At 35.7% G+C, this 10,603-nt stretch overlaps 1 protein-coding gene across 1 annotated transcript; it reads left to right on the top strand.

Annotated features, from left to right (window-relative positions):
• The first annotated feature begins 5,568 nt into the window (after positions 1–5,568).
• On the top strand, positions 5,569–10,587 carry LOC116012621 (phosphomethylethanolamine N-methyltransferase-like). The gene is made up of 12 exons (XM_031252214.1): positions 5,569–5,925; positions 6,033–6,148; positions 7,543–7,680; positions 7,863–8,000; positions 8,216–8,359; positions 8,821–8,931; positions 9,028–9,169; positions 9,268–9,548; positions 9,630–9,791; positions 9,956–10,009; positions 10,136–10,210; positions 10,333–10,587. Exons 1-12 carry the CDS (start codon positions 5,910–5,912, stop codon positions 10,426–10,428), a joined length of 1,473 nt encoding a protein of 490 aa, XP_031108074.1. The 5' UTR covers positions 5,569–5,909; the 3' UTR covers positions 10,429–10,587.
• The last annotated feature ends 16 nt before the right edge of the window (positions 10,588–10,603 follow it).

The raw sequence follows: 10,603 nt of genomic DNA, 5'->3' as shown, positions 1-10,603 counted from the left end.
TCATCTCCCATAATTTCGAAAATCATAAGGAAAAAGAAGAAGAAAGAAAAACTTAGTCTTCTACTTTGTGATCAAGAACTCCCTAAGCATCTCTTCAACTCAAGTGCTCTAGTATAGGTAAGGCTTTGGTTTTGTTCGGTTGAATCCTTCCTAGAACCGAAGTGTAAACTAAAGGTTCATGAAAATGTTGTTATTATGGTGATTTTGTTTAGGATCTTTGGTGAAAGGTTCGAAGGAGGAAATCATCAACTTCTACGGTTTTAAAATCTTCTAAAGAGGTAAGGAATCCCTTAAGTAGGCTTAGTCACTTGAAGGTGATCAAATGCTAGTAAATTATGTGACTAGGAATTTTATATGAAAATATTTTGTGTTAAGTTTATGGATCTACAAGTTGGCTCAAGAAACTACATTTTGGATTTTTGGTAACTTTTGTATGCATGTTCATAGTTAATTTATGCATGTATATGTTGTGTTTACGTCCATATAAGCTTATACTTGTGAAAATAGTGGAAAATCGGGACGTTACAACCCCGTTTTTGCTGCCCGAAGTGGGCAGAATCGAGTGGACGCGGCCTTGGACGCGCGTCCATCGACGCCCAGGAGTTTCGGCGTCACGGCCGAGAGGCCGGACGCTGGCACGGACGCGCGCCCAATTTCGGCGCCATTTGCCGAACCAGCGGATGCGGCTCGGACGCACGCATTCGCCGTGCGTCCGCTGCTGCGGACAACCGCGAGTCCGCGCGACGCGGACTCGTTTTCGACCGAACCTTACCCCGATGTTTTTATTCCCGAGTGTTATGATGTTTGAAAGGCCTACGGGCAACCGAGTAAATTTTTGAAAGCTCGAATATTATTTTGTAAATCATGTTCCTCAATTTGGTAGGAAAAATGGTGTTTTTAAGAAACAAATGTGACTCTTGTCACTTGGAAATTTTATAACGAAAATCATTAACAAATATGGGTATTTTGGAAACATATTTGAACAAGTATGATTGTTTTGAGTCATCATGTGAATATGCTAATTAAACTCGAGGAAAATAAAGAATCATGTTTGCTACCCTTAATTTCTGGAATAAGGTGGGGACCTACAGGAGGGCTGGAGTGCCATGGCCCGAGGTTGGGATAAGGAGACCTGCGGGAGGGCTGGAGTGCCATGGCCCGAGGTTGGGATAAGGAGACCTGGGGCTGGAGTGCCATGGCCCGAGGTTGGGATAAGGAGACCTGCGGGAAGGCTGGAAATGCCCGAGGTTGGGATAAGGAGACCTGCGGGAAGGCTGGAAATGCCACGGCCCGAGGTTTGTATGATCAAATTCATACTGCAGAGCGAAGTCTATTCGTTGAGAAGAGAGAAATTCATACTGCAGAGCGAAGTCTATTCGTTGAGAAGAGAGAAATTCATACTGCAGAGCGAAGTCTATTCGTTGAGAAGAGAGAAAGTTATTGAAATGTTTTTGTATGATCAATTCATACTGCAGAGCGAAGTCTATTCGTTGAGAAGAGAGAAAGTTATTGAAATGTTTTTGTATGATCAATTCATACTGCAGAGCGAAGTCTATTCGCTGAGAAGAGAAGGAGTTATGAAATTATTGAGACATTTGAGCTGCGGGAGGCATGAGTGCCGCGGCCCGAGGTTCTTGAAACCATTCTAAGATTACACTATATCTATCCAAAAAGAAATTAAGTGATTTCACTAATTATAAAATCTAGTTACTCCGTAACTAGATCGCAGAGTAAAATGTCACCAGAGTTGAATAGTAAAGTGTGTGTTGTTAAACTCTTTTGAATTAAATGATGGAAATTTTCGGAAATGAAAAGTATTATATGTTGATGCAACTCGTGTACTCTACTATGCTTTCCTTTGTCATAATCTGGTTGCAGGTAGATTGCAACTTATGGGTAAAGCTACAGTTTTCTGAGTATTATGTTTTTCGAAACCTTTGTTTACTTTTGAGTGACAATGGATTTCCTTTCTTAGCCGTCGCGCTAACTACACTTCATTGTGTCCTTTATTACTTAGCCGTCGCGCTAACTACACTTCATTGTGTCCTTTATTAGATGCAGGTCGCGCTAACTACACTTCATTGTGTCCTTTATTAGATGCAGTCTAGCGTGGGCCTCTGTGGCCCGATGAGCTCTGAATAGGATGGGAGTCGAGGTTAAAGACTACTCTATCCTAGAATAGACACCCTGGAAGAATTATTTCCATATGTATTAAGTTGGAATATTGATGTGGTTATTTGATGTTGTAAGTTTAGCATTAGCGTTTGGGTATAGGAGAGATACCTAAGCGTGGCGGTAACACCCAGTTTTTTGCTGGTTAGATACTTCCGCAATGTATTATTAGGGATTTTGCAATAAATCCGAGATGTGAAAATTGGGGTGTTACAGGGCGGTATATCAAGTAGCCCCCAGTCCGTGCCCTGACGTCGAGCTAACGAGCAAGGGTTCGGGCTGGAAAAACTGACCATATAGTCCGTGACTTACGTCGGTTGCCTTGTTAAAAACCTTAGACTAAGAAAAAATCTTAGCTAGGGAAAAAAGAACACAACCTTAAGTGCCAATGAATGAGGGTTCGGTCAGGAAAAACTAACCATATAGTCCGTGACTTGCGCCGGTTACCTCATTAAAAAACCTTAGACTTAAAAAAAACTAGTGGGAAAAAATCTTAACTAAGGAAAATGTTATACACACACACACACACACACACACACACATAAAAATGGGTTCCCGTGCGATTGGCCTTCTTAGGTGCGGTTGTTTTAGGTGCGCAGTTTTTCTTCTTAAGGTGCGTTATTTTAAAACCTTAGGTGTGTGGTTTGTGTTCTTAAGGCGTGTTGTTCGTGTGCTTAAGGTGCATGATTTGTGTACTTAAGGTGCGTCGCTATAAAGTTTTAGGTGCGCGTGGTTTGTGTTCTTAAGGTGCTTTGTTTGTGTGTTTAAAGTGCGTGGTTTGTGTACTTAAGGTGCGTCGCACTAAAGTTTTAGGTGCGCGTGGTTTGTGTTCTTAAGGTGCTTTGTTTGTGTGTTTAAGGTGCGTGGTTTGTGTACTTAAGGTGCGTCGCACTAAAGTTTTAGGTGCGTGTGGTTTGTGTTCTTAAGGTGCTTTATTTGTGTGCTTAAGGTGCGTGGTTTGTGTACTTAAGGTGTGTCGAACTAAAGTTTTAGGTGCGCGTGGTTTGTGTTCTTAAGGTGCTTTGTTTGTGTGCTTAAGTGCGTGGTTTGTGTACTTAGGGTGCACTATTTTAAAACTTTAGGTGCGTGGTTTGTATTATTAAGGTGCGTCTTTTTAATCAACCGCACAACTACACGGGAAGCTATACTCGCACTTGAATTCTTCTCTATCAATACATAATTTTTAAATCACATTAAAGTAAAAAGTAAGTTATGTTTTTAATTCTTTAATATCACCTTAATTTTATATATTTTGATGGTCAATTTTAAAACTTTTTAAAAAAATATGTACACATAAATAATAAGAAATAAAATATTAGTGGTATCAATTGACTCTACTAAAAATAGCATAACTCTGCCCTGGTCCTAACATAAACTTAGGGTGTGTTTGGAAAGCAGAAAAATGACTTCTGGAAAATGAGTTCATTTTTGGTGTTTGGATGTACTCTGAAAAACTGTCTGTGTGTGTTTGGTTCATTTTTCGGAAAATGAGTAGAAATGTATAATTATATATTTTATTATTTTATTTAAAATATAAAAATATATAAACTAATAATATTTATTAGAAATTAGAAATAATTTTTTTATTTTTTTTTTACAAAAAAACGTCGCACGAAGCCATTTTCCGTTTTCGAAAAATGACTTCCGAATTTTTTGTCCGGAAGTCATTTTCTGGAAAAATGAGCTCATTTTCCGTGGACCACATTTTCTGGATATTGCCAAACACCAAAAGCCCGGAAAATGATTTCCGGAAATCATTTTCCGGGTTACCAATCACACCCTTTTACTATAATATCCTTATATATATATATATATATATATATANTAAAGTTTTAGGTGCGCGTGGTTTGTGTTCTTAAGGTGCTTTGTTTGTGTGTTTAAGGTGCGTGGTTTGTGTACTTAAGGTGCGTCGCACTAAAGTTTTAGGTGCGTGTGGTTTGTGTTCTTAAGGTGCTTTATTTGTGTGCTTAAGGTGCGTGGTTTGTGTACTTAAGGTGTGTCGAACTAAAGTTTTAGGTGCGCGTGGTTTGTGTTCTTAAGGTGCTTTGTTTGTGTGCTTAAGTGCGTGGTTTGTGTACTTAGGGTGCACTATTTTAAAACTTTAGGTGCGTGGTTTGTATTATTAAGGTGCGTCTTTTTAATCAACCGCACAACTACACGGGAAGCTATACTCGCACTTGAATTCTTCTCTATCAATACATAATTTTTAAATCACATTAAAGTAAAAAGTAAGTTATGTTTTTAATTCTTTAATATCACCTTAATTTTATATATTTTGATGGTCAATTTTAAAACTTTTTAAAAAAATATGTACACATAAATAATAAGAAATAAAATATTAGTGGTATCAATTGACTCTACTAAAAATAGCATAACTCTGCCCTGGTCCTAACATAAACTTAGGGTGTGTTTGGAAAGCAGAAAAATGACTTCTGGAAAATGAGTTCATTTTTGGTGTTTGGATGTACTCTGAAAAACTGTCTGTGTGTGTTTGGTTCATTTTTCGGAAAATGAGTAGAAATGTATAATTATATATTTTATTATTTTATTTAAAATATAAAAATATATAAACTAATAATATTTATTAGAAATTAGAAATAATTTTTTTATTTTTTTTTTACAAAAAAACGTCGCACGAAGCCATTTTCCGTTTTCGAAAAATGACTTCCGAATTTTTTGTCCGGAAGTCATTTTCTGGAAAAATGAGCTCATTTTCCGTGGACCACATTTTCTGGATATTGCCAAACACCAAAAGCCCGGAAAATGATTTCCGGAAATCATTTTCCGGGTTACCAATCACACCCTTTTACTATAATATCTATATATATATATATATATATATATATATATATATATATATATATATATATATATATATATATTTATTTGTGTGCCTTATTGTGTGTATTTTTATTTATTTATATGTATGAATGTATTGATGCTTAATATTAAAAAAATAAATATATAAATATACACTCATGTATATTTGATTATATAAACATATATTTATTTTATATATGTTACTGTGTTATTATTATTATTATTATTAAGGATTAGTTAATCAGGACAAAGTTGGAATAATTCAAGGTAATCTTAGATTACCTAAAAAAAATGGGGATAATCACATTACGTTGAAACATTACCGCTACATCAGCTTTGAGGTAATATAACATTACCAGGTAATCTCATAACTTGAAACAAACAAGGTAATATAACATTACCAGACTCAGATTACCTATAAGATGATCCGAACCAAACAGCCCGGTAAATGCACAAATGACATGCATTTCAATTTTCAAATGTTTGGGTTTTCGCAGGTAATGGTGAAGTTTGTTAGATCGTAATCACGTGTCACATTGGTTATAAAATATTCTTCTCCACCTGTCCTCTCGCATTTTCCTCATCTCTTCTATGATCCGCACTTGGCATTCATCTACTAACACTATTAGAGTTCCGGCTTCCGCCACCACATCCATCCCTTTCAATACTAACAGTGAAGTCCAAGTTTTCTTGTTCTTTGCTCTATAAGTATAGCAGAAATCCTTTCTGTTTTTGGATGCAGCAGAGAGGCAAAGCTTGCAACCGTAGATCCCGTTCCTTCACTAGATCTCGCCTCGCGGTTGAGGGCTGTTAGCCATAGCGGCGTTTCATCCATAATTTACAAATTGTCCGCATTGCTTTTCCCTGTTTTTTTGGTTTTTTTTTTTAACCTCTTTACAGCGATCATCCAATCAGCCATGGCAGCTTTTCAAGGTCCGTCGTTCAATGAACGTATAATGGAAGAGACTTGATCACTTTCTGTTTTTATTTATCTGTTGCGATTCTGGGTTTTGATTGAATGTGAATTATGTCCTTTACAGGACAAGAGCGTGAGGTTCAGAAGAGTTACTGGATTGAGCACTCCACGGAGCTGACCGTGGAGGCCATGATGCTTGATTCTAAGGCTACTGATCTAGACAAAGAAGAGAGACCAGAGGTACTTTTAAATCTTCTTCTTCTTCCATTTCCTCTCTCTGTTCTCCATTGACGGATCGCCATAATCCGGCGGCGGAAGGCGCCTTCCACCATCGCCTTCAATACGGTTCGGCCGTTTGGGGCTTATTTGACCAACCATAAGGTTGAATTCCCACTCTTGTACACAAGAGATCTGTCCATTTGGGCATAATACCTCCCCTATTTTTTTTGAGTGCTACCGACTCTGTTACAATGTAGTATATGTGCCGTTGTCGAAGTTTGAACTTTAGTCTCTACTTTCTCAACCTACTGAAATACAAAGAGTCAACAGTTGCCTCCATTAAGGCTCGAACCCACTCCAATTAGTTGACTATTTAGTTAAAGAAAATAAAATGTTTAAATTGGCAGAGATCTCAATAATAATAATAATAATAATAACTTCCATGTATAGATAACACACAAATATAGAAATAATCCTATAATTATGGATGAGATGACTTTATAATTTCAGTTGCTTCTTTTAAACCACAAATTGACCCAAATATTTCTAAAGACCACTATCCTTAAGGTAACTACTTAATTACTAAAAAAATCGATTTTTGGTGTATTGTTTTATTCATATATTTTCTATTAGTTGTCTAATGAGATTGTAGAGAAATTGATTATACCTTTTTTAAAAAAAGAGGGGCACCTTGAAAAATTAAAAGGCTACTACAATACAGGATCCTACGGTATCTAAAAATTAATTATAAATTTTACTTTTATTAAAGGTTTTTTCAACTAGTTTTATTTTTTAAAAAAACTAATATTAAATATTCGAAGGAAATATCTTCCTTTAAAAAAAAAATTTCCTAAGTAATTTTCTGTTGCATAGAAGTTTCTTCCTCTTTAGAACTGTTTCTAAACCTTTTTTGTTGGAATTGAATTTTAGATTTCAATCTTCTTTAAAATTTTCAACTTATTATTATGTATAAATTTTTAATATAATTTAGATTTTATAAAATATATACAAGATAATTTAAAATGTGAAGTTCCAAGTATAAAATTTCAAGAAGATACTCTAATGAAGATGGTGGATTTATTTATTTATTGGGTTTAGATCTCAAGCCTTAAATTTAATTTCTTTTTTTTAGATAAATGTTATTTTCCCTTCCAATTATACTTATTAATGTTCACTTCACGTGTTAAAAAATAAATTTGCTTATTAATCATATATACAAAGAAGCAGTCACATATTGTTGACGCTTAAGGATGTGAAAGGTAGAATCACTGTTTTTTTATTTATTTTATTTTTAATTAAAGTGTTTAATTTGTTTGTATTTTCCTCTCCTCTGCTTGGACAGGATTCTGTGTTTGATTGTCTTCTAATATTGATGTTTATTAAATCTTAATTTTGTTTCCCGCCCATTCATCCAGGTGCTTTCTATGCTTCCTGCATATGAAGGGAAATCTGTGTTGGAACTAGGTGCTGGTATTGGGCGTTTCACCGGTGAATTAGCTCAAAAAGCAGGGCAAGTTATAGCTCTGGACTTCATTGAAAGTGCAATTAAGAAGGTATATGGCACTTAACCTTTTTCAGTGTTTCCTGTTGTTTTCTTTTGTTGTTTGATAGGACTGTTAGTTCAATAATAACTTTGCTTGTTGAGGATTAATATTTTCTTAATGTGGGTTTCATCTAAACTTGATGATAACTTTGCTAGATATAATACCTCTAAACACTTAAAACTGAATTGCAGAATGAAGCCATCAATGGGCACCTTGGAAATATCAAGTTTATGTGTGCTGATGTAGCCTCTGAAGACTTGAATTTCTCAGATGAGTCTATGGACTTAATATTTTCCAACTGGCTGCTCATGTACCTTTCTGATCAAGAGGTGAATTAATTCTTTTCTCTTTGGACTTGTGTATTCATGGATACAAGATCAAACATAATTAACTGTAAACTCACCATCCAAAAGTGTAACATCATATGAAAGATAGAGGAATAAACAATTTTGTTTTAATTAGTTTCCATCAGATTTGTTTGTTTGCCTTGAATGGCCTTTTTTGAATATTATTATTTCCTTAAAGTCCTATCCATTGCCTGCAGGTTGAGAGCCTAGCAGAGAGGATGGTCAAGTGGCTGAAAGTTGGTGGGTACATATTCTTCAGAGAATCATGCTTCCATCAATCTGGAGATCACAAGAGAAAGAACAATCCAACTCACTACCGAGTTCCTAAATTTTATACAAAGGTCTCAACTTTGTTTCCATCTCTTCTGCAATTTGCATAACTAAAAGCTCGATTATTGTGTCTTACGAAGAAACATTATTCATGCAACGATACTGATTATGATACTTACCAAATTCATACAATCACATGCCATATGCTGAATATTCTTTGCCATGCTTTTGCCTGGTATCTTAAATCCTCCTCATAAATCAATACTGTAAAAGAAAGAAAATTCTTTTAATTTATTTAAAAATGAATGAAAGAGAATTCAGTTCAATTTCATATAATTTAGGGTCAACCCAACCCAGCAATTATTAAATTACATCTAGTTTATCATGATTTTGGATCATCATTATTGGCTATCTAGCCATGTTACTGTTGAGTTGCCAACTTTTCATTCATGAATCAATCTTAAACCAATCCTAAGGCTAACTTTTTCATATTAGTGTATTTCTTTAATTTGACCCTGATTGATGATTGCAGGTCTTCAAAGAATGCCATTTGAATGTTGGTAAGGGAAAATCCTTTGAACTCTCTCTGATTGCTTGCAAGTGCATTGGAGCTTATGTCAGAAACAAAAAGAATCAAAATCAGGTACGACAGTACTTTTGTTTTTCATTATTCACTCAATGTTATTGGGGAAAAAAAAGAGAAGAAAGATGCATACATATTATTTGCTGCACCCTGCAGATTTGCTGGGTATGGAAGAAGGTTAGTTCAGAAGGTGACAGGGGATTCCAGCGGTTCTTGGATACTGTCCAATATAAATGCAGTGGTATATTGCGATATGAACGAGTTTTTGGACCAGGCTTTGTGAGCACAGGAGGGCTTGGTATGCTCGTTCAAGTGTTTCATATATTTATTTCCTTTTAAGTTGTGAATTTAGGAACGGAAGTCCTCGCGTTCTGATTTGGTTGCTGCTCTGAACAGAGACAACAAAAGAATTTGTTGCGAAATTGGATCTCCAGCCTGGGCAAAAAGTGCTAGATGTTGGGTGTGGCATTGGTGGAGGTGACTTTTACATGGCTGAGAACTACGATGTCCATGTAATTGGCATTGACCTGTCCACCAACATGATCTCTATTGCCCTGGAGCGTGCTATTGGCCTTAAGTGCAGTGTTGAGTTTGAGGTTGCTGATTGCACTAAGAAAACATATCCTGATGCCACCTTTGATATCATTTACAGCCGCGACACCATTCTTCATATTCAAGTAATAATAATAATAATAATTCACTTTGCTCCATCCATAAAACTTGGTTTAATTTCTCTTTACCTTTTTATGTTTTTGCAGGACAAACCTGCACTTTTCAAGTCATTCTACAGATGGTTGAAGCCAGGTGGCAAAGTCCTCATTAGTGATTACTGCAAAAGGTCTGGACCTCCATCAGAAGAATTTGCAGGGTATATTAAGCAAAGGGGGTATGACTTACATGATGTAGAAGAATATGGCCAGGTAGGTATCTGTCTGTCAAAAGCAAGAAAAATTGGTTTGTTCATTTAGTTACTTAAATCTTTTTGCTCTCCATATATATGTTTGTTGAACCTCCTTGTAAGATTGATTCAATTTTGTTTGTCTCTCTGGTATATATATATATATATATATATATATATATCTAGATGCTCAGAGATGCTGGTTTTGAAGATGTGATTGCAGAGGACCGAACCGATCAGGTACTCCTCCTCAATATCGATAGGGGTCTTTCGTGCCTGAGACTATATGTATAACTAACTCTATACCCCACTCTACTGTGTAAATCTAACATAATAATATTATGTACTGCATTTTTGTTGTTGCAGTTCATGAAAGTGCTCCAGAAGGAGTTAGATGCTGTGGAAAACAAAAAAGAAGCATTTATCCAAGACTTCTCAGAAGTACGTCGACCCATCTATCTATTAAGTACCATTCCATTTCTCCAAATCATCTTGTGTCATGCATGCATGGAACTAATGGCATATCTATATATACTTTTCCACATGAAATGAAATGTTTTCAGGAGGACTACAATGACATAGTTGGAGGCTGGAAGTTGAAGCTCGCTTGGAGCTCATCTGGAGAGCAGAGGTGGGGATTGTTCATTGCAAAGAAGTGATCCTCAGAAAGCATTATTACTTTTTGCTTATCTGTTACAAGTCAATGAACTACTTAGTACTTACTACGCTTGCAATAATTTGATTGACTATTTATGTTTGGCATGTTAAAAAGAATGTTGGCTATTACTATATTATAAATTTTTGTGTGCTGTGCTATATATATATATTGCTTCA

The sequence above is a fragment of the Ipomoea triloba genome, chromosome 3, assembly GCF_003576645.1.
Source record: "Ipomoea triloba cultivar NCNSP0323 chromosome 3, ASM357664v1".
Lineage (NCBI taxonomy): Eukaryota > Viridiplantae > Streptophyta > Magnoliopsida > Solanales > Convolvulaceae > Ipomoea > Ipomoea triloba.
Note: the sequence above shows the minus strand (reverse complement) of the source record. Positions and strands in the feature narration are given on the sequence as shown.

Coding starts and splice junctions, on each gene's coding strand:
- LOC116012621 (XM_031252214.1), top strand. Junction 6,149..7,542: donor ACAAAGAAGAGAGACCAGAG/GTACTTTTAAAT, acceptor CCATTCATCCAG/GTGCTTTCTATGCTTCCTGC. Junction 7,681..7,862: donor TTGAAAGTGCAATTAAGAAG/GTATATGGCACT, acceptor ACTGAATTGCAG/AATGAAGCCATCAATGGGCA.